We start from the raw sequence: 23,705 nt of genomic DNA, 5'->3' as shown, positions 1-23,705 counted from the left end.
CTTTTTTTCCCATGGGAAAATTTTTCCCTGTGTCAGGGGGATCTTTCCAGTACTTGAAGGGAGCTTAGGAAAAAAGAGGGAGAGTAATTTTTTACATGGGCAGGGAATGGCTGAACAATGCCAGAGGGCAGGGAGAGATGGGATATTGGGAAGGAATTGATCCCTGTGAGGGTGGGGAGGCCCTGGCACAGGGATATTGATACACATTGATAGGAACCCTTTGGGCACCTTTTTAGATATTTATACCTATTGATGAGGTCCTTCTGGCACCTCCTTTTAGGTATTTATACCTATTGATGAGGTCCTCTCTGTGCACCCCTTTAGGTATGGATACACAATGATAGGACCCCTTTTGGCACCTCCTTTTCAATATTGATACACATTGATAGGTTCCCTCTGTGCAGCTCCTTTTGGCATTGATACACATTGACAGGTGCCCCCTGTGAACCCCCTTTTCAATGCTGATACACATTGATATGTCCCTTTTGGGCAGCCCATTTTAGATATAGATACACATTGATGAGGTCCTTTTTTGGCTCCTCTTTAGATATTTAAACACATTGATAGGTCCTCTTTTGGTATCCCATTTTCGATATTGGTGCCATTGGCAGGTCCTCTTTGAGCACCCCCTTTTTGACATTTATTCCTATTGATTCCTGTTCCTCTGTGCACCCCCTTTTAGGTATTGACACACATTTTATAAGGTCCCCTTTGGGCACCCCTTTCGATATTGATACACATCAATAGATCCTGCCTGTGCACCCCTTTCTGATATTGATTCTATCCATAGGTACCCTCTGGGCACCCCGTATTAGATATTGATACATATTGATGAGGTCCCTTTTTGTCATCCCCTTTCAACATTGATACACATCGATACATCCCCCGTGCCCTTCCCATATCGATACACATCCATAGATGCCCTTCCTGATATTGATACTCATTGATAGATGCCCTTCCTGATATCAATACCCATTGATAGATGCCCTGTCCCGATATCGATTGATCCACATCGACAGATGCCCCGTGCCCTTCCCATATCGATACACATTGATAGATGCCCCGTTCCCATTCCGATATTGATCCCCATCGCTAGATGCCCTGTTCTTGTCCCGATATCGAGCCCCATCGATAGATGCCCTGTCCCTATTCTGATATCGATCCCCATCGCTAGATGCCTGTCCCTATACCGGTATCGATCCCCATTGATAACTGCCCTGTCCCTATACCGGTATCGATCCCCATTGATAATTGCTCTGTCCCTGTCCCTATATCGATCCCCATCGCTAGATGCCCTGTCCCTATACCGGTATCGATCCCCATTGATAACTGCCCTGTCCCTATACCGGTATCGATCCCCATTGATAATTGCTCTGTCCCTATACCGGTATCGATCCCCATTGATAATTGCTCTGTCCCTATACCGGTATCGATCCCCATCGCCTGTCCCTGTCCCTATATCGATCCCCATCGCTAGATGCTCTGTCCCTATACCGGTATCGATCCCCATTGATAATTGCTCTGTCCCTATACCGGTATCGATCCCCATTGATAATTGCTCTGTCCCTATACCGGTATCGATCCCCATCGCTAGATGCCCTGTCCCTATACCGGTATCGATCCCCATCGCCAGACGCCTGTCCCCGCCCGCCGCCCCAGGGCCGCCCGTCACTTGTCCGACGCTCCCTAGCTCTCGGCTCTGCGCTCGGCGCTGTTCCGCACTTGGCGGACGCTCCCCGGGCTGCCCCTCCCCGGAAGCGCCGGGCGGCCCCGGAGCGCAGGTAAACAGCCAAGATGGCGGCGGAGGCCGCGGGCTCGGCGGGGCCGGGCGGCGGCGGCGGGACGGGCCTGACGGACCTGCCGGGCGAGCTGCTGGAGCTCATCCTCTGCTGCGACGTGCTGGGCGCCGCCGACATCGGCCGCGTGTCCTGCACCTGCCGCCGGCTGCGTGAGGCGTGCCAGCCCCGCGGCAAGGTGTGGCGGGAGCGCTTCCGCCTCAGGTGGGCACCGCCGCACGGCCCGGCCCGGGGCGGCTCGGCTCGGCGGGGAGGGCAGGGAGGGAAGGGAATAGAATGGAATGGAACCCCCGGGATGGCCGGGCCGGGCCGGGCCGGGCCTGGGCTGGTGCAAGCGCTGCCGTCACCGCCGCTCCCTGCGTGCCTTGCCGGCTCCGCGGCGAGCTCCTCACGGCTGGAGGGACCTGCGGCGCTCTGTGCCATCGTGGGGTCGCAGGGCGCTTTGGGTGGGAAGGGAGCTTTAAACGCTTCTCATCCCACCCCTGCCACGGGCAGGGACACTTTGCGCTGTCCTAGGTTGCTCCAAGTTTACCCAGCCTGGCCTGCAGCACTTGCAGGGATGGGGCAGCCACAGCTTCTCCAAGGGTGTCCTGCGCTTCTCCGAGGACTTCGGCAAGGCTGCCTTCCCTCCCGAATCCCCTGGGGAGGGAACTGCTGAGTCCGCTGGGTGCACGGGATTCCCTTTGGCCGGAGATCAGTCCCGCAGCCCTTTCAGCAGCCGAGCACGTGGATCACCTGCGTTCCCACATCCAGCCCGGGATCTGGGAGTGGCCGCTTGCTCTGAGGTTGTGGATTGACCTCCCTGAGCCCTGCAGGAGCTTCCAAAACAGCAGCCAAGACCAGCCTCAGAAATGCTGCAGGACAGCAGAGGAGTGTTTATTTATGAGGGTTTGGGAGAGCTGTTTTCACAGATATCCAACTCCTTGGGATGGGATTTTGCTGCTGTTTTGTTTCCCCTGGGGCAGCCTCAGGGTGCTGTGCTCAGTGAAACTGTTGGTATTTTAGCTGGGTGTGGTACTGGTGATGCTGTGCTGGTTTCAGCCACCTCCACTTATCCCTGGGGCCTCCAGGGTGCACCTGCTGATCTGTTACCTGCTTTTGTCTGTTTGGCACAGGAAAAGCAGCACAATTGCTTTCCCTAACTGCCAGTTGGCTCCTGAAATTCAGCACAGCCCAAATGAGGGGATTATTGTCTTGTCAGGGGGCATAAAAAAGGCTGCTGAACAATTTCAGCTTCCCCAACCCACCAAGCCATTGTTCTGGGATTGACTTCCACCAGGTCAGTGGCTGGAATTCCTGCAGGTTTGACACTGGTTGGGATCCAGCAGCTGGAATGGGATGTGATGGGTGATTAGCACACACTGCTCTCCTCCTCTCTCCTTGATAATGGAGTTTTTGGCAGGAGGTTTCACACTGACCTTGCCATCCTGGCTGGATTCCATCGTGAGCAATGGCACTTTGTCTTCCTAAAATTCTCAATATTGTTTCAACCCCAGACATTCTCCTTTCTCATCCCAAAGTAAAGGATTCTGATGGTTATTGTGAGGTGGCTGCATTTCAGCAGTAGCTGAAAGGCCAAGGGACTCATCAGCAGAGAGGTTGTTATGTAATGTGAGCTTATTTCACTTTATTTTGTGAAGGCGATTGCAGGGCAGTTTTATTATTAACCAGCAGTGAAATATCTTTCAGGTGTGGTTTGGGCACTGCTAATAATTTTTGTACAAGAGGAGTGATTTCAATATTTGGCCTTCTAGCTATTTATAAAATTATACATATATAACCTGAGAAGAACCTAAGAGAATTCAGTGATTTAAACATTTGGCCCTCTAGCTATTTATAAAATGAAATATGTATATCAATTTATATTTATATAATCTGAAAAGAACCTGAGACAACCCATGGAGTTGAAGGGAAATGTTGTGCATCAACCAGTAATAATGAACAGTATTTCAAAATGTGGAATAAATACCCCTGCAAATGAAAAGAAACCTTTCTCTCAGCTTACTTTCCAAAATATTTCCATCTGTGCTGATTCTTGGTCGTGTTTCTCACACAAATGGTCTTGGTGCCTTCAGAGCTGCAGGAGTTGCAGTGCTGGCACATATTTTATTGCACAAAGCTGTGTTGTGGCACCACACACCCACTTTCTTCAAAAAGGTGCTGCTAACAGCCCCCAAAATATGACCTGAAGTTGGATTTTCAGCTGAACCTTGAAATTCTGAGTAAGCTGTGAAATGTGTGGACTTCTAGTCTCAGTAAAGGTGGGTTTTTTACAAGAAAGCTGTGAGGGCGTTTTGGTTTTTCTTCAAATAATAATTTCTTGTCTCAAAACCAAACTGCAGAAGCATTTAGCTGTCACAATTTGACTCCAGGATTCTGTTTTCCTCCAGTAGATGTTGCCACCAGCAAGGGCAGTGGAGGGAGCTGTGTTTTGTGCAGCCTTTTAATGAGCTCCCCGAGGTGGTAGGAAGAGCACAGGACAAAAAATTCCCCTTCTGTTCAGTGCCAGGTTGGCTTCCACGTGATCCTTCTTTGTGGTAAACTCTTTTAATTATAAAACTGAAGCATTTAGGATGTTTAGATATTGAAATCCTGGAGTGGGAGCCTCTGAAGGTTTCAGGAGAGCTTGCTTTTAAATAATCATTAAAACACAGCTGCGATCAGGGCTTTGTGCTTTGATGTCTGAGGCAATTTTATACGATTACTTTCAAGTTGGGCACTGTCTCAGCTCCTCAAGTCGTGTGGTTGCAGTTTCACATTCTGGAGGGATTCTCAGGGCTGTGAAATATTAATGCTGCTGTTAATTCCTGTCTGTTTTGCAGGTGGCCATCCCTGCTGAAGTACTACAGCCACACGGACGGCGTCAGCTGGCTGGAGGAGTACAAGGCACGGCACAACGCGGGGCTGGAAGCCCAGAGAATTGTAGCTTCCTTCTCCAAAAGGTTCTTCTCAGAACATGTAAGTCCTCCTGTGTGTGTGTGTGTGTGTGTGTGTGTGTGTGTGAGTGTCACAACCTGGCCACTTGTTTAATAAAATCATTAATGGAACCATTAATGGAATCATTAAGGTTGGAAAAGATCTCCAAGAGCGAGTCCAGCCACTAAGCCATGTCCTTAAACACTGCATCAACACATCTTCTGAACCCTCCTGAGGACAGTGATGCCACCACTCCCCTAAGCAGCTTGTTCCAATGCTTAACAACCCTTCCAATTAATAAATTTTTCCTAATATCCAACATAAACCTCCCCTGGCACAGCTTGAGGTTGTTTCCTCAGCACTGGCTGGGCAGTCACATCAGGAAAAAATTCACATCCTAAAAAAAATTCCTAAACAGTTTGAAAATTGTTTCTGTCTCAGGTGGTTTTGCCTTTAAAAAAATTATTAGTTAGTCTTTATTATTATTTGTATTAGGAAAAGGTTGTTCTTCCCCCAGAGGGTGCTGGGCACTGCCCAGGCTCCCCAGGGAATGGGCACAGCCTGAGGCTGCCAGAGCTCCAGGAGTGTTTGGACAGCACTGCCAGGGGTGCCCAGGATGGGATTGTTGGGCTGTCTGGGCAGGGGCAGGAGTGGGACTCTGTGATCTTGTGGTCCCTTCCAGCTCAGGATATTCCATGATTCTGTAATAATTCAAAAATTCACCTTCCTTGATTGTGACCAATACTTTTTATTAATTTATTTCGCTCCTCTCTCCACATCACCTCAGCTGTGCCATCAGAGATTTTGTATTCCCTGACGTTGTGTGAAAATCTGAAACACAGCCAAGAGGGGAGAGAGTTCAAACTCCAGAGGTGTGTGGAGTGCAGCACACTCTGTGATTGCCTCCAGCCCTGAAAGCTCTTTGCTCTTTGCTGGGAGTTCAGCCCTGGGAATTCTGAAGGCCGCAGAGTTTGTTGACACAAAGTGCAGCTGCTGAGCTCCTCGCTGCAGACCTTGTGCAAGGACGAGTTCTGAGAGCTGTCACAAGCCCTTTGAAGTCAGGAGCAAGGCACAACAGGGCCACTCAGCTGGAAAGGCTGGTTTTGAAGTTCTCCAGCCAGCCATGACCCCCAAGATGCTTTTGTGTTCAGTGGGAAAAAGGTGAAAATGTGGTGTCTCAGATGGACTTGCACACGAAACAGGAGTTATTTGACTGTTTGCTTAGTAGGTGGCTGTGGATTTTGGCAAGCTGTACAGCTGGGTCAGCCTGGAATTCTGTGAATAAAGCATAAATACTGCCTGTAACTTTGGCTGGATTTAAAATTTCACACAAGAGCCACTAAACAGCCCCCCCTCTGTGGCTCCTGTACAGAAATAACATGAAAAAGCAAGGCAGTGGGGCCAGGTGGGTGTTTGGTGTCTCCTGGCTGTTCTGTTTTGCAGCAGCCAGGCATTTGTCCATGGAGAATTATCAGTGCATTAACTAGGAAAAGAAACTCCTGAATTCCTCCTGTTTTAATCATGTATGCAAAGACTATGGAGAGACCATTAAGCAATACCCAAAGGCCTAATAATAATGAGACTCCTCTCCTGTGGGCCCAGAAACTGCAGCTGGATTTCCTGCTCAGAACTGAGAGGAAGAGGCTTTCAACCCATATATGAGCCCATATTCTGTAGTGAAAACCTTGAAAGCCGATTTTTTTTTTTTTTTACAGTTCAACCAAAGTTTAAAAAGTACTTCTGGATCCTGGAAGAAAATAGCCGTACTGAATATAGATGCACAAGTGGTTGTTGCAAAAAATAAAGGCTCCTCCCTCTCCATTCCTTCACCCAGGATTAATCTCCTGCACAGGGGGGTGTAGGTAGAGGTTCAGTCAGCCACAGGCAGAAGTTGATTCCACCTTAAAATTACATTCAGCTTGTGCCCACCCTGCATAAGATGTGATTGTGCTGGTCCTGAACTCACCATCAGAGCCCTAAATGCTGTAGAATTTGGCTGAAATTGCTGTAGGATGTTCCTGGAGTTCTCAATGGAATAATAAATCCGTGAGTACAGACTCTGAGTATGTGGTGGGGAGGACATTTTTAAGATCTTGCATAAATTAAAAAAAAAATAGGATAAAATTGGTTTTGAGACTTTTTATGAAGTTATGGAAGAATCTTTTGTGCTGTGCATAATTCCTTGTCTGGTGTGGCAGGTCCCCTGTGATGGATTCAGTGACATTGAGACTCTGGGCTGCCCAAGCCATTTCTTTGAGGATGAGCTGATGTGTATCCTCAACATGGAAGGAAGGTAAGAGAGGGGTGAGGAATGCCAGGGATTTTCCTCTTGGCACTAGTTCAAGGAGAAAACCACTGTGCTTAATGCCTGACCTCAGCTTCTGTCCTTGGTCACTCATTAAACAACACCCCCAGGCTTGCCAAGGCCTGACTGCAGAACAAATGGAGTATTTCCAGAAGAAACCATGGAAACCTTGTCCCACAAGAGGAAGATCCTCTGTCTTTGTGTTGCTTTTTGTTGTTTATTTCCTTGCAAATTGGTGGCATCTCTTGGCACATGTCCCACATACCCTCATCTCTGCTTAAGCACTTCCCATCCTCTTGTTCCTCTTTGATTTAAGCCTGGATGAGTTTGCTGAACTGATTTGCAGGATGAGGCCAGAGCACCAGAGGGAAGCAGGAATCCTTCAGGATTGCCACTGTCACTCCCTGCACCATGAAATTACAGCTTTTTCTTTCCTTTCCAGAGCTGGAGTGGGTTGGTACAGTTTTTGTCCCCAAATAAAGCTGGGTTTAATTCAGCCACTGCAAAATTTACAGTTCTGTAAATTATTCAGACAGGTGAAATAAAACTCCTGGTTTGCATCTGCCTGGGTAATCTCATCACCTTGGTTAACACTGGGCAAGATGAGTAAATCACTGCTTTGTTTGAAGGTTTTTCTGCTGGTACCACCTAACCAGGCTGGGTTTGGTGTGATCTAAATTGCTCTTAATGGGGTCTAATAGCCTTGATTAGAGGGACTGTTAATAGAGCTTGAAAAAACCCAACTGCCATGGCAATCATCTCATTTTTGCTTTTTCCCATCCATTTTATTGCCTTCTCTATTTGAGCTGGGCCTGAGCATCCCTCATTTGACAACTGGTTCCAAAGCTTTTGAGGCTTTGCAGTGGCCAAATGCCTCCCCATAAAGCAGGATTGATGCTAATTACACCCTGATTAAGCTGTAGTCATTGCCATTCAGGAGCATTAGGCTAAATCATTTCCCTGGAAGATATCCCAATAAAGCAGTTGTCCCTATTGAGGATCCCAGTTCATTGGAAGAAGATAAAGTATTGTGAGGTTTGATTGCCCTGCTGTCCAGGAGGATGGAGAGGCTTTAGAAAGTAATGGGGCTTTGCTGTAAAAAGTTTTGGAATTGTGTCATCTACAGATCAACTGTTGATCTCTTCCTGCCTTTTCACAGCAGCAGAGTTGGTTCTCCTTGGGGAAATTCTGTTTTCCTTCTGAATGCTGTTGGACTCCCATTCATGTCCCTCATCAATCTATTTTTAATGCTGAGATGATGCTTGAGCATTGACTCTGGAGAGATGCAGTCAGACAGAGGGTAATGTTTTATGAATAAAGTAGAGGATTTTAATCAGATATTCCTGAGCTCCTTTAATTAGGATTTGTGTTGTCTCCCATGATAGTGCATCTTCTCAAAATGATATACTGGTGATAGGATGAAAATTGGAGATGATAGGAGCAATGTTTTGCAAGTTGTGTGGGTTTTATATGATAAATTTCCTCTCAAGGTTGACTATCAGTGACAGTGCTTGTTGAGAAAAGCAATACTTAAATTTTAAACTTGTATTCACTGGAAAAATTAAATCAACTGTTCACCCTTGAAATACCTATTTAAGGCAATGCTTCTTCTTGTGTTTACCTGTGCAGGAAAGGCCTCACCTGGAAGTACTATGCAAAGAAAATTCTGTATTTCCTACGGCAACAGAATATATTAAAAAACCTGAAGGAGTATCTGCAGCGCCCGACGGAGCGGCAGTCGTTTTTGGAGGGTGAGTCTTTGGCAGAAAGCCCAGCTAGAACACCTAATGACAGCTTTCCATCATGGTTTGACTGGGAGGGAGCCTGCCTTGCTTAGATTCCGGCAAGCTCTTGGCTAGTGGCTCAGAATTCAGGTTGGATTTTGGATGCACCTGGAATCTTTCCCATCCTACAGCGGCGCTGCATCAAAATGTCAGGATGACATTAAGTCCTGTCAGTGCTGTGTGCTTGAAGAATGACCCATGGACAGCTGGGCTGGGAAGCAAGGCAGAAAATGGTGAAACACTGGAATGTTGAACAGGGTGCTGACAAAATGAGCTGTAACTCAACATCCCCATTACTGACATTGCAACTGTGGCCCCTGGGCTGCACTCAGCTGATCTATTTCCAGTCAGCTCCCTGCTTTCTCCTTTCCCAGGAGCTCCTCAGCTAAGGGCAGGGAGCAAGCAGAAGGAATTGTTGTAGCCTGAGCACTGGGACTGTCTCAGGAACTGACTGCTGGATTCTTGATGGGAAGCTGATCCAAGTCCAGTCACACAGTGGGAGGGCACACACACCTGCTGAGAAGAAAGAAAAAGCTCTTTATTCTGCTACTTCTGCTCTTCATAGCCTCAGTCTGGTGGATTATTCTCCTTCTCAGTCTTCTGAATGGCTCAGAAGCTGCTGGTGGCTGCAGAAGAATCCCTTCCTCTTGGTACACACTCCAGAATATCCCAGGAAAAAGTCTGTAACACCAAAGGTGGTTCTTGTTAATGCAACAGACTTTGAAGGAGGAGCTGTTGGGGCAAGAAGGGAAAGCAAAAAATGGCCTTTTCTAGAAAAAAAACCAAATTAATTATGAGACTTAGTCATGTGTGTCATAAATATGTGTAATTTGTCTGCCACGGAGGTGGCTTTGGAGCACCAGCAGGGTAGTTTTTTGGGAAGTTTCCCCTGGTCAGCACAGGGAATTGAGGGGACAAAAAGGAGACACGACTTGGGGCCCTGCTGAATTCCTTGCCTGTCGTGGACAAGCTGGCAAAGCCATGCAGGAAGCTGGAAGAGATATGATCCATGAAAAATTTCAAAGATTGTACAATAGGAGGCTTTGGAAAGAGCAGTGGTGACAAGGTGACAAGGAGAAGGTTCTGTGAAAAGGGAGTTCTTTCCTGCAGAGGCTTGGGTAGGCAGAACATGAAAGTTTGTTCTTTTATGTTTTGTGTTAGGAAGATGGAGAGCAGGTGTGGAAGAGAAAGATGAATGTAGCAGGCAAGGAAATGCTGAACAAGAATGACATGGAGGATGTGACAGGGAGAAATCAGAGCAGCAGCAGTTTGAGTGAAATTGTTTGAGGCTCTGAATAAAAAGCGCTGTAAGCTGGGAAGGTGCCAGGGGCTGCGGTGTGACCACAGAGCTGATTAAACCTGGCCTAGCAGCATTCCTGCTCAATGTACAGCTCCCTTTCAGCCTGCTGGAGAGGGGAATACTGAATTCAGGTGGCAGTTCATCCTGTCATCTTATTCTCTGCATTTGGTGGGATAAATCCAGTAGATGACTGCAGGTTTCAAACACAGAGCTCTGCTGTTCTGCTGCAATCGCTCGCTGCATGCCTGGAATGTAGAGCAGGCAAAACCAAGCAAAGAAAAAACTGAAGTCCTGTTTCTTATGTAGTTTGTTTTTTGCAGGTGCTGTTTTAATTGATCAATACTGTAACCCCCTGTCAGACATCTGCCTGAAGAGTGTCCAGGCACAGGTGGACGATATCACAGACAAAGTGCGCAAAGTGCTGCGGACCAAGAACCCCAGGCACCCCAGCTTGGCTTCCAAGGCAGGTACTGTACGGAAATGTGCTTCCCTGCAGAGCTTTCCTGCACCTCTGCACAGGTGGAACAGCTGGGGAGTTGTGGCAGCTTTAAGAGCTGTTTTTATCCCCTGGCAAACAAAATGCTGACATTTACCTGTGCCTCCGTTGAAGAATCAGCTGTTCAGTAGCCCAGGGTTCAGTTTATCAGATGCTGTCTAAGCCAGAAGAATTGGGAGGGGAATTCTTTTTTTTTTTTGCCTTTTGTCCCTGAAATCTTAATAGTCCCAGAGCTGTGGGACAGAGAAACAACTTATTTTATGCCAGTCTCAGAAAATCATCAATAGAAAGGTGCATGTTTATCATTTTTAAAGGTCAGGCAGCATCTTGCTCCTTGGTTTTATAAACACTGTGAAATTTCTGGCTTTCAAGGAGAGACTGAGCCTATCCATGTGAAGATTTCATTGCATAGAGGCTGAGTGCACTTGTTTTCTCTGTCTCTATTCCACTGCATGTGTTTCCAGGAGAGGTTCTCATCCCAGAAGTGGAGCTTCAGAGGCAGGTGCTTGATGCCATGAACTGTGTCCTGTATGAGCAGTTAAAATACAAAGGAAATGAGCTGGATTACTACAACTCCCTAAACTCCTACATTCACCAGGTATGTGTGTGTGTGTGTTTGGCAAAAATTGGGAAGCTGCAAGGCTTGAGACACTATTTGTGTGAATGTAGCCAGACAAATAATTCTCTGTGAAGAGCAACTCTTAAATAAATATGCCATCCTTCAGTGCATTTTCTGTCAGGTTGTATTTTCATCAGTGAAATCAACCCTTGAAATCTGTGTTTTTCTTAAATCCCCCCTGTGTTTTTGTCACATTTTTCTCCCCCCAGGTTTTGATCCGCAGGACAGGAATTCCCATCAGTTTGTCTGTGCTTTATTTAACAATTGCCAGGCAGCTGGGAGTCAAACTGGAGCCAGTGAACTTTCCCAGCCACTTCCTACTGCGATGGTGTCAGGGGAAAGAAGGGTGAGTGACCTCCTGAACTTTGAAATTGTGCCCATAGTGGCAAAAACCAGAGAACATTGACAACTCCACACCTATACCAGAATGTTCAATTATTTTCCATCCAGAATTATCATCTATACAGAGGGAAAGATCAGACCTCTAGGAAAGTTTTCCTAAAGCTCAGCTCTGCTGCTGCTGAATGGAAACAGATTTCCTGCTCTAGACCTTTGTGAGAATGTTCCATTATTTTCCATCTGGAATTATTACCTATACAGGGGAAAGGGTCAGATCTCTTGAAGAGTTTTCCTAGAACTCAGCTCTGTTGCTGCTGAATAATAACAGATTTCCTGAAATAATAGTACCCATGAGGTGATGGGAAAATTATGGAAGACAGAGAAGGTAGCAGGCAATCTCTGTTCAGGAGGGAGCTGAGGAATGAAGGCCACAGGTTGGAAGTGCTGAGGGAAGAGCAGAAACAGCAAATCCTGCTTTACCACGAGTCCCCTGATCACAGTTTGGTCTCTTTGTTGCCTCTTTAGAAGCACAGATATTTTTGACTACACCTACATCGATGCCTTTGGGAAGGGGAAGCAGCTGACAGTGAAGGAGTGTGAGTACCTGATTGGGCACCACGTGACAGAGGAGTTCTATGGAGTGGTGACTTCCAAGGAGGTCCTGCAGAGGATGGTGGGGAATCTCCTGAACCTTGGCAAGCGGTGAGTTGAGCATCCATCCCCTGGAGAAAAGGACCCAGGGTGTGTTATCTGCACATCCACTGTCGCTGCTTTGTGGCACTGCAGGGAGTGCTTCCAAAAGGTGTCACTCACCCCAGGAAACCCAGAAAGTTCTGTGTCACAGGGCACTGGCTGGATGCTTTCAATCACCTGCATCTGAGTGGAAACAGAAATATTTAGTGAATCTAGTTCCTCTCAAGAAAACAGACAAGATATTTGTTTTCTCTGTGAAAAGCTGACCATCCACCATCCCTTAAGAGCAGAGCCTTTTGTTATGTGATAAGCACAACCCTCTTGTTCAAATGAGCAATTTCAGAGGTACTGTTGGTATGTAGAACATTAAGTTTTGTTTTCAAATGCTGCTGATAATCCATTTCCCAAGCAGCCATGGACAGACTCACTCACAGGAGTGAAAGGACTGTTTTAGATGTCAGGGGAACAGAAGGAAATGGCTTGGAGAGTGAATTCTCTGTGTGGAATTGTTAGTGAATAATACCAGGGGGAGGGCAGAGTTCAGGCACCAGTTGTGGGGTGTTTTTCCTTGTGAGCTGCTGAATCCCTGCTGGAGTCCCTGCTGTGAGCATGCCTGTACCTGCAGCATCATTTTTGGGGACTCCCCCTGTCCATCAGAGCCCTGTGCCCAGGGGTTGCAGAGCCTTACAGCTGAGTTCCTTTTCTGCTGGCAGAGAGAGCACTGACCAGTCCTACCAGCTCCTGAGGGACTCCTTGGATCTCTACCTGGCCATGTATCCAGACAATGTGCAGCACCTCATGCTCCAGGCCAGGCTGTATTTCCACCTGGGAATCTGGCCAGAAAAGGTACCTGGGCACTGGGGGGAATGTTTTGGGGTAGGCTGAGTGCTATTAACACTGGGGTATTGATTTTTGGGCTATGTCAGCCTGCATTACAGTCTGCCACGAGTTGTTTCTGTAATAAAAGCAGTTGGAGGAGTTATCACATTGCAGGGAATCAATTTGAAGCAGGAAGAGTAGATGATTCTTGTCTGCTTGTCCTGGGGGAGATTTGGGAGCAGCCTTGAGTCATAATTTATGATTTACAGCTTGTTTTACAACCTGGACTGTGGACTGTGAGTTACAAGAGAATCCTGTTTGCTCTGTGCCTAAATTGTGGTAAAACCCTTGCTGGGCTCCTGGAAAAGGAGCAATTACCTTATCAGAAAACTTCAGGAAGTTATCTTTTATAAATAAAACCAAAGCTGTTCTCCCAGTCTTGGCCACACAGTCTGTGGCAGAGCAGCTTGATATTCCTGCCCTTGGAATTCCTTTTCCATCAGTGTAACAACTCCAGTCCTGTTACTTGGGAGTGTGGGAAAGAAGGTGCTGAGATTTATAGGTCATCTGGATCATCCAAGGCCTTCACTGGGTCAGGGGAAGGCACAGGGAATAGCCTGTAACTCAAAAAAGTCTAATGTTTTTATTGTGTCACTGCAGCAAGGAGATGTTCCCTACTCACAGTTCCCTGTGGAGGAATTGTGGTGGAGGAAAAGTGGTGCCACTTCCACCTGTGAGGTTTGGGAAGGGGACAGGAATATTGACAGCTGAGCAGAAAGCAAAGCTCTTCCCACCAAATCAACCTAAACAGGACTGCTGGAGAAGCTGCCTCTCTTCCCCTTGAAGAACAAATTGTGCTGAGCTTTTGGCCTTCCTTTTATATGGCAGTGAATTTTAGGGTCACCACACGAAAAAAGCACCAAAAAACTGTGTGTGGGAAGGACTCACTGAGCTCAAAAGGCAGCTAGACACAAACAGAGATCCTACAAGATCCTCCTCCCCCTTCCTGGCACCCAGGGATGTGTTTGGAGAGCACACCATCCTCAGATTTGCTGCCCCTCAGAACACTTAGCTCTACCCCAGGGCTGAGTTCTCCCTGCAGTTCTCTGCACCACGTTGCCAGATGCAGTGGAAATGTACAAATTTGGATTTTTCAGGATCACATCCAGTCGTTCCAGGCTGTCAGGCAGGATTGCAGCTAACCAGAGAGGATGCTCTGTGTCTGACAGGACAGAATGTACCAGCTTTGACAGGGTCTGCCAGATTTATGGACAGGGGTAGAAAATCTTGAAAGTCCTGCAGAGCTACACATCATGTTGCCCTAAATATTTGTAATTAACAGTAAATAAAACTCCCAAGAATCTCTGGCATCTATGGTTACCTCCTTCCCCTTCCTTTAGGATTTTTCAGGATTTTCATATCCTTCATTCTTAATAGAACTAAAGTGGCCAAGCAGCCTGAGCTGGGTTTCTTCTCATAAATTAGTCACCTCTTCTTTTTTGAAATTGATTTTCCTCAGTTTTTTGGCTGATGTTCATGCTCAACAGCCTGAGATTTCTATTCCTCTTCTGCTGCTGCTCTGAACTTAATGAGCAAACCAGCCAGCATGTCATCAAGGAGACAATCCTTTTGCCAGGTGCCAAATAACAGACTTGAGGTATTTGATGTTGAGACAGAAATGTGTATTTTTCCCAACATGTTTGCACAACAGGTTGGGGTTTTTTTCCTTGCTTTTACCAAAAAATTGAAATTTGCATTGCATGCCCCTAACCAGCTTGGCAGCAGATGCTCTGATGTTGTGCCAGAGAGTGTTGGGAGGCTGGAATTCTGGATCTGCAGGGAATTCTGGATCTTGCTGCTTTACTTTGTGTTCTTTAGTCATCCTGAGACAAGCAGCTTTTCTGTCCTGTTCCCTGTTCCTTGGGAAAGCATCACAGAGGTTATTGCCATTTCCTCCTGTGCTGCCCTATTTTTACTCCCACAGACATGCTGAGAAGCTCTTTTAAGTTAAAATATTAGTTCTCAAGAGCAAGAGCAGCAGGAGTCACCTGGAATCACTTCCCAGCAGCACTTTGGGACGCTGGGAGCAGCATTCTCATAACCAGAAACCTTGGGAGATGCTCTGTGGTCACTAAATGGGACATGAGGAACTCGTGTGCCTTAGTTTTAAGGAGCTGCTGTGCTCACCAGGGCCTTTCCATGGAAGTTGGGAGAGAAAAGAAGTAGAAATAGGCTGAGCATGAGGAGTTCCTTGGGAGTGTGTGGGGAGCAGAGAGCAGGCCTGTGTGGGAAGAGCTCAGGCCTGCATGCTTACACCCAACAGTGTAAGTGTTGTATCTGCTGCAGGGTTGTGTCCTGAAGCTGTTTTTGCTGTGTTTTGGAAGGTCCTGGACATCCTGCAGCACATCCAGGCCCTGGACCCATCTCAGCACGGGGCTGTGGGGTACCTGGTGCAGCACACCCTGGAGCACATCGAGCGGCGCAAGGAGGAGCTGGGCCCAGAGGTCAAGCACCGCTCCGATGAGAAGCACAAGGAGGTTTGCTTTTCCATTGGGCTCATCATGAAACACAAGAGGTGAGCTGGAAGCTGTCCCCACAGTTAGCTGTGTAGCAGCAGAGCAGAGGGGTTTGTGCTGATGGGAATTAGATGTGGTTTAGTGCCAAGGAGGAGTGGGAAATGCCAGGCGTGTGTATCTGACCCATGTAGGGAAATGGGAGCAGCTCTGTGTGTGCCTGGAGAGAGCAAATGTTTGCACTGCAGAGAGCTTGGCTTGGCTGAGTCATCCTCTGTCACACAGGTAACATCAGCCCAGCACAGAGCTCTCCAGGAAACAGCAACAGTCACTGAGTGAGGGACTGTGGAACAGAGTCAACTTCAGAATCGATTCTGATATTCCCTGTGCTCTTACTCCCTCCTTCTCCTGCACTACCCAGAGCCTTTGTGCTCCTGTCTGCACTGTGTTGCTTTGGCCACTCCTCTGACTCATCCAGAGCATATTTTAGGGGCATCACCAGTGACAGTTGTAACACCTCACAATTAATCCCAGAAACATTCTGTAAATAGTGATGGCTTTCTTCTCAGTGTTGGGATTACCTCATCTCTGTGATGGGCACAGAAATAACTGAACAGCCCAGTAGGGTGGTTGATCCCTCTTTGTTTCTTGCTTTCTCTTCTGGTTGCTGACTTCCAGGTTCTTTCCCATTCTCTTTTCTTGCTCACATTTGGTTTTCCTTTGTCTTCAGCTGTTTATTCCTGTATGTTTATCAAGCCATTCATAGTCATTTCCCTCCACCTCAAAATACAAACACAAAGTCTTTCTGAGTTGTTTTTTTTTCCCTCTTGTTCCTCTCCTCCTCGTGCCAGATCTCAGGAGGTTCCTATCCTGTTTGTGCTATATTAATTTTGAGGAAGAACAGCTGGCTCTGGAGTTTTCACCGCCTTTGTGTGCAATTTCTTGCCTCAGGTATGGCTATAACTGTGTGATTTATGGCTGGGATCCTGCCTGCATGATGGGACACGAGTGGATCCGGAATATGAACGTGCACAGCCTCCCCCACGGCCCCCACCAGCCCTTCTACAACGTCCTGGTGGAAGATGGTTCTTGCAGATATGCTGCCCAAGGTGAGCAGGAGCTCCTGAGTGCACTCTCTGGCCACAGCAGGGATGCTTAAATGATGAACTAAGTGTGATTAACAAGTTTTATAAATGTGTAGGTAGGAAGGAAAATGATCCTGAGTCATGGCCTGCTCTGTTTGCTCTCCATGAAATCAGCACTGCTGGGAATGGACGTGCAAGTCCATTCTGGTGTCATCTTCTCTTGGTCAGAGAAAGTATTTTGGACACTCTTACGGTTTGAACCATGTTTGCTGCTTTGAAAGAAATAATTCAGCTTTTGCTGAAGGCTGAAGGTCTGTCAGCTGCTTTGACAGCTGTGCTTGGACAGCTGGAAATGGCATTTGGGGAGGGAGCACCCAGGAGTTGCTCCTCAGTGGTTCTGGCCACTGTCACGTGCCAGCATCCCAGGGAGCACAGACAACCTGGCTTTTTGTGCCACTGTTAACCAAAACAAAAATTAATGTGTCTTTACAAAGTGCAGAGAGGTGGAGAAATCTCCATGTCACATGTTCTTTATGCAACATACCATGAGAGGAAACTCTTGTCTGATGATCAGTGTGTGGTTGGGCTACAGGAAGAGCTGTTGAACTGAAGTTCTAAAGAAAATTACAAAAGAAAAGCACATCTGTGACTCTGGATATTGTAAAAAATGTTAGTTTGCCTCATGTCTGTGTTCTCCCTGTGACAGAGAGGTCCTGTTGAGGCAGGGCAGCTGCACAGCCAGAGTGTGTTTTAACAAAGGAAGACATGGAAGCTGCTGGATGGAAAATCCTGACCAAAATATTCTTCCCCTGGGTGCTCCCTGCATTGTCTGGTGCCCTGTGTGTGACAAGAGGTGGTTTTACTGGAAGGGACACTCCTGGCTCTTTCCCACTGTCCTGAGAGTGGCTTTATATTGGGTAGCCAAAAACGATGAAGTGACAAATCTTGATGGCTCAGATCAGGCAGGGCTTGGCCTCTCAGAGAGTCTGAAAAACCAGAAATTCTTGTGTGCCATGGGTTGATACTAAAATATGCATCTGGGTAATTACCTAATCAGGTAATTGTCCCCAGTGCTGCTGGGGCTGAGTCATCACTTATCTTTTGTCTAATGATGTGTAAACAAACAAAAGCCTGGCTGGTCCCACGGTGGCTTTCAGGGTAGGCTGACACTGTTATCTCTGTGTGGGAGACACTGTTATCACTGCATCTCTGTGCCATCCAAGAGTTTGGGGGAAAGTGAAGGGTTTGTGCTGCCTGGCTGTTGATATCCACTCTAAAACACATCCTCAGATCATTTGGGAAGGATTATTTCATAACCTCCTGATCTGAGTTTTTTTTTTGGGGAGGGAATGAGTTTTTTACTGAAAGAATCCTAAACAAATCCTCATGTGGAGTTAAATTTAACCAGCTCAGAAATAACACCAAGCTTATTACAGAGAAATGAACCTGAATTTGAGGCTTCCTGTAAATCTGTGGGTTGACAGTAGCTAATTCCAGAACTCCTGTGTCATGCAGGGAGTTTGGTACCTGTCCACTCTTGTCTGTGTTTTATTTGCTTTGTGACAGCGCAGGAGGGAGATCTGTGGCTCAAAACTGCTCGTCAGCACCTTTGTGAGGCTCCCACCTTGTGCTGAACTCGCTTGCGTCAGCCTCTGCTCCCTGCCAGCTGCAGCTCCATCCCTGCACATTCCATCCCTGCAGCTCCATCCCTGCAGCTCCATCCTGCAGCTCCATCCCTGCACATCCTATCCCTGCAGCTCCATCCCTGCTGTTCCATCTTGCAGCTCCATCCTTGCACATCCTCTCCGTGCAGCTCCATCCTGCAGCTTCCATCCCTGCAGCTCCATCCCTGCACATCCTATCCCTGCACATCCCATCCGTGCAGCTCCGTCCCTGCACATGCCATCCCTGCACATGCCATCCCTGCACATGCCATCCCTGCACATGCCATCCCTGCACATGCCATCCCTGCACATGCCATCCCTGCACATCCCATCCCTGTAGCTCCATCCCTGCAGCTCCATCCCTGCAGCTCCATCCCTGCAGCTCCATCCCTGCAGCTCCATCCTGCAGCTCCATCCCTGCACATCCTATCCCTGCAGCCCCATCCCTGCAGCTCCATCCCTGCAGCTCCATCCCTGCAGCTCCATCCCTGCAGCTCCATCCCTGCACATCCTATCCCTGCACATCCCATCCCTGCAGCTCCATCCCTGCACATCCTATCCCTGCAGCTCCATCCCTGCACATCCTATCCCTGCACATCCCATCCCTGCACATCCCATCCCTGCAGCCCCATCCCTGCACATCCCATCCCTGCAGCCCCATCCCTGCAGCCCCATCCCTGCAGCCCCATCCCTGCAGCCCCATCCCTGCAGCTCCATCCCTGCAGTTCCCTGTGCACAGCTCAGAGCTCAGCCATGCTGCTGCAGAGCACTCAGCAGTGCAAATCATTTTCCGCAGTGGTGCAGTATCCAAAAAGGTCCTTTGCAAGCCTCTAGGACTGCACCAGCCTGCTGAGGGATGGAAAGCTCTGGTGCTGCTAGCTGCACACCGTGACATGCAGCAGCTTCAAAGAGCCTGCATGGATTAATAGGAATTCTCTATGCTCCCTGTGATGAACTGGATTTCAGAGACAGATTATTCCTGAATGACATTCTCTGCATCCCAGTTTGTCTCTGCCTTGCCCAAAGTCAGGCTTTGATCCTTATGCAGCTTTTTCTCTTCTTCCCTACATAATACTACCTGTTTTATCTGGCACTGTGCTGGGAAAAATTACATCATTTGGGGAGTGCTGCAGGGCTCCTGCCTGTGGGATTTACTCCCAATCCCTGCTCTGCGCTGACACTGCGGAGCACAGCAGCCCTTGGCCAGGGTCACCTTTGGGTTTCAGTGTTTAGGGGTCACTTTTGGGTTTCAGTGTTTAGGGGCCACCTTTGGGTTTCAGTGTTGTTTAACCCTTGTGCCTAACCAGGTTACCTTGTAAAACAAAGGAAAGGAGCTGCTGTGGGAAAGGATCAGTGTGTCCTTCTTAGGGACTTTGACTTGGGGAAGTTTGGATTTAGGGAAGTTTATTTTGCTGGAGGCTGAGCTGAAAACCAGGCTGGGCCTTGGCATGGTGGAAGCACAGGCTAAGGGAGGAAGGTCTTGCCTCCTCTGCCAGAACAGCATTGTGCAGGTGGGCTCACCTTGGGACATTTGAGGAGAATCTCTCCTCAGACTGATCACCCAAGGGCTGTGAGGGATCAGAGGGTCAGACATCAGTGCAGCAGCTTCTCCCTGCACTTATAACCAAGTCCTGTGACCAGCAGAGTGGGAGCAGCATCCTGCTCCTCCAGCCTAATGCCAGGCAATCTCAGGCATAAAGTAGTTCCCATGTCCCTGGAAAGTGGGGTCATGAGGAGGTGAGGCTCTGTGAGCAGACTGGCAGACTGCACATTTTCCTGGATTGGGGTTTTTCTTTCCTTTAAAACGTCAGGAATTGGTGTTTCTAGAGACATAAACAAGGCCTGAGAGAGGCCCAGGATTCCCTGCCTTGCAGCAGGCTGTTCTGTGGTGCTAACTGCTCCTTCCCTTCCCTCACAGAGAACCTGGAGTACAACTCAGAGCCTCGGGAGATCCCTCACCCCGACATCGGCCGCTATTTCTCCGAGTTCACCGGCCTTCACTACCTGGCAAATACCGAGCTGGAAATTCGGTACCCGGAGGATTTGGAGCTCACCCGAGCCACGGTGCAGAAGATTTACAGCTCAGGCAAGGAGTGAGTGCCAAAGGCAGCCTGGGGACAGAAGCAGCCGGAGTGTAGCTTTACCCTCTTTGCAGAACTTGCGTGGGAAGCAAGTTTGGTGACAATCCTTTGGCTTAATGCATTGGAAGCTGCATTGGACTTGGAAACTGGTGCTACAGCATCTTCCCGTTGTCTGCCTGCCCATCCTGGCCCAAAGGCACAGGGACACTTTGGTACTTGAGGCCCAGCAAGGGGACCTCGCAGGGACAGGAGCGTTGTCCTTTGGAAGGATCTGCACATTCTGCTCGTTCTGTGGTGGCCTCACCTTAGAAGGCCAACACAGTGAGATCCTGGTGTGGAATATGGAGCAACCCCCTCTTCCAGAGCAGGAAGTTGCTTGTCCTTGCAGTATTGTGGGATTTTTGTTAGGCTGTGTTTTGTTTGGTTTGAATGTCTATCCCATGCAGGCGATAGTTTTTAAAGTCTCTTCCGTTTCACTGTTGTCTTCCCCAGTCTGAATTTTTGGGTCAGGTATTGCTTCACCTCTGTAGTCTGATTGTTCTTAGAGCTCCTGTTCCAATTCTGAATATCCTCCTGGGCCTGGCAATATCCCTATGGGCCTGGGGAAGAGCTCCAGCCACAAAACCAGCAGCAGGGAGGCTCGTGGGGTGGCAAGCAGTGCTGACCCCAGGGCCCAGGTGGCCACATCACCCATGACAGACTCCTAGAGCAGAAGAGGAGCTCCTGGCCCTTTTCCATGCCTGCTGAACACACCCAGCCCATGTTCTGACCTTGTTCTTCGGTCTGTCCATCGTATGTGTCCAAAGTGGGATCCATGGCACAGCCATGAGTGTTCCCAGGAGGATCTGGGACCTCGTGGGAACGTTTGGTGGAACCTCGAGGGCGACGCCAGAATGACTTTGATGGACGCGGAGCTGCCGCTCGCTGCCATCTCCAATATTTTTTTCCAATAGGTATTTATGCAATACAGTGGAATGATGACTGGAACCTGGCCATCCCTGGAGTCAGCCAAACAATTATGGAAGCAAGATGTTAATTCCTGCAGCTTGAGGCCTTCTTCCTTCTTGCCAAAAGAAAACTGATTTTGGGGCAGCGCAGACTTCGCTGCCTGCAAGGGAAGAGCTTTAGCAGCTCGAGGCACATGAATTTTAACCTTGACTTAAAGGCCCAGACAGAACCACTGCAGAAGAGGTTTTATTCTGGGCTCAGGGGCTGTGGGGTGCAGAGTGACAGTGTTTGTGCATATCTTTGTGGTTTCTGAAGCAATGCGTGTAGAGTAGCTGCAGCTCGTGTCTCCTGTCACTGTCCACTTGCAACACAATAATTCTCCTCTCCCAGCTGACAGTTAGGGCCCTGTAGAGGTAGGTGGATGCTCTTTAGTCTCTTATACACTACAGGTATGTCCACGTGGAATCACAGCTCTCCTCTCCAGCAATGCCTGCCCTGCATGTCACCTCCTGCAACCCTGAGCACTGGTTTTCTGTGAGAAATAAATGCTGAGAGCCCAGCGCCGTGGTGGTGGTGATCTGCAGGGATCTGGGGGCTCCAGGAGCAGCACCTGTGGGGAGAGTGTGAGGAGTGCTGAGGGGGCTCTGCTCCAAGCAGTTACCTGTCTTTGAAGAGTCAGAATCCCAGGAGGGTTTGGGCTGGAAGGGACCTTAAAGCTCCTCTTGTTCTGGGCAGAGACGCCTTCCACTATCACTGATGTGAACTTGGAGGGTGGGAGGGATTTCCATTGTGAAGCAGGGTAGGGAATCCTTGGGCAAAAACCCTAAAATCCATGTCTTGTTCTTAAAGGTTGCAGTAGACCCCAGCCCTCCAACCCCTTTTGAAAGCAGATCCCAAAAGATGCCTGGCAGGGGTGCAAGGTTGGGAATGGGGGTGATGAGTCCCAAGGTAGCTGAGAACAGGCAGAGCAGGGCTTGGGCCCTTGGAATTCCCATTCCTATGGATGTCAGTGAGATTCCTGGGATTTTGTGCTCCCTTTTGTTGTCACTTGGGCTTCTCTCCAGTGCATCCAGGGAATTTTGGAGCTCCCAGGAGCTCTCAGCACAAGGAGCTGCCTGAGTGCCAGGTACAGCCGTGCCATAAAAAAGCCACAGGAGCCAACAGGAAACACCCAAAGTGTCCATGAAAACCCTCCTGGAAAGCTGCTGGCTGCTTCAGGGCTTTTTCCCTTCCTGTCCCTCTTTTGGGGCCACTGTGTGTCCATTCCCCGGGGATAGCTGTTGCTCCCCACAGACCTCCACACAGCTGGTGCTGCCTGGGGTGCAAAAGGGAAGTGTTCTGTGCAGAGGGGACAGGCTTGGGCACTCAAGGCAGCCCAGCAGCCCCGGAAATAAATCCTCATCCCTATGGCAGGAGCTTTTGGGGAATTGTGTCCTCAGAGAGCTCTGCCTGCTCTGGGTGCTGCCCACATCCACTCCCAGAGCACCAGCACAGCCTTGGGTGTGCCAGATTTGGGAAAGACTGGACCTGTTCCAGTAAATTCTCCACCCAACCTCAGCCCAGGGTCCAAGTCAGATTTTGGAGTTTGAGCCCAACCCCAAGGGATTGGTGTGTTCCCTTTGTTTCCCGTTTGGGGAGGATGTCCCCAGTGCCTCCAGTGCTGCTTGCCCTGGGTGGAGTCCTTGGTCATGGTGAGGAGAAACTCCCCAGTGAGCACCTGGTGCTCTGGGAGGCCTCTGGCCAGCAGCCAGGGAAAGCTGGAAACCCCCAGGATACCTCTTGGAATTCACATGGGTTCCCACAAGCTGCCCAGCTGAGGTCCAGCACGGCAGGAAACACCTCTGTGGGATGATGGGGTGACATTTGGGGTTTGCCTGTGTTCCCTCCCCTACTGACAGCACAGTCACCTTTTCCCCAGGAAGCCAGCAGTGGATCCCAAAAGTTCCTTGTGTCCGTGAGTGATGTCTGGATCTGTGGTGTCTGCGTTAAAGGTGCTGATAATGCCATCCATCAGGGTTTGTCCTGTCTGAGGAGCTCTCCCAGGAAGGGCTGTTTGGCTTTCTGGAGAAGGTGGAATTGCCTTCCCTCTCTCCCACCATTGGCCAGGTTGCTCCTGTGCAGTGCCAAAGTCCTCTGTCCTGCACTCCTCAGGACCAGGGGGTGAATTTCCTGCAGTTAATGCTGTGTTCTCCCTTCCCTGCCCATGTCACCATCTCCCCTGGGGACAGAACATCCCCAGTGCTGTCACCTTGAAATCCAGAGGGTGAAGGAAAAAATACAGAATGGGGGAAGAGGAGTCTGGGAAAGGGCAGGAGAAGAGGAGTAATAACAGTGGATCGTTAGGAAA

At 48.7% G+C, this 23,705-nt stretch overlaps 1 protein-coding gene across 1 annotated transcript; it reads left to right on the top strand.

Annotated features, from left to right (window-relative positions):
• The first annotated feature begins 1,787 nt into the window (after positions 1 to 1,787).
• On the top strand, positions 1,788 to 21,917 carry FBXO21 (F-box protein 21). The gene is made up of 12 exons (XM_085076166.1): positions 1,788 to 2,000; positions 4,619 to 4,754; positions 6,911 to 7,005; positions 8,647 to 8,768; positions 10,422 to 10,568; positions 11,062 to 11,195; positions 11,426 to 11,562; positions 12,081 to 12,257; positions 12,962 to 13,094; positions 15,452 to 15,642; positions 16,532 to 16,689; positions 20,248 to 21,917. Exons 1-12 carry the CDS (start codon positions 1,795 to 1,797, stop codon positions 20,424 to 20,426), a joined length of 1,815 nt encoding a protein of 604 aa, XP_084932292.1. The 5' UTR covers positions 1,788 to 1,794; the 3' UTR covers positions 20,427 to 21,917.
• Positions 21,918 to 23,705: the final 1,788 nt, after the last annotated feature.

This window comes from Lichenostomus cassidix, chromosome 15 (genome assembly GCF_008360975.1).
Source record: "Lichenostomus cassidix isolate B80296 chromosome 15, HeHo_3.0, whole genome shotgun sequence".
NCBI classification, from domain to species: domain Eukaryota; kingdom Metazoa; phylum Chordata; class Aves; order Passeriformes; family Meliphagidae; genus Lichenostomus; species Lichenostomus cassidix.
Note: the sequence above shows the minus strand (reverse complement) of the source record. Positions and strands in the feature narration are given on the sequence as shown.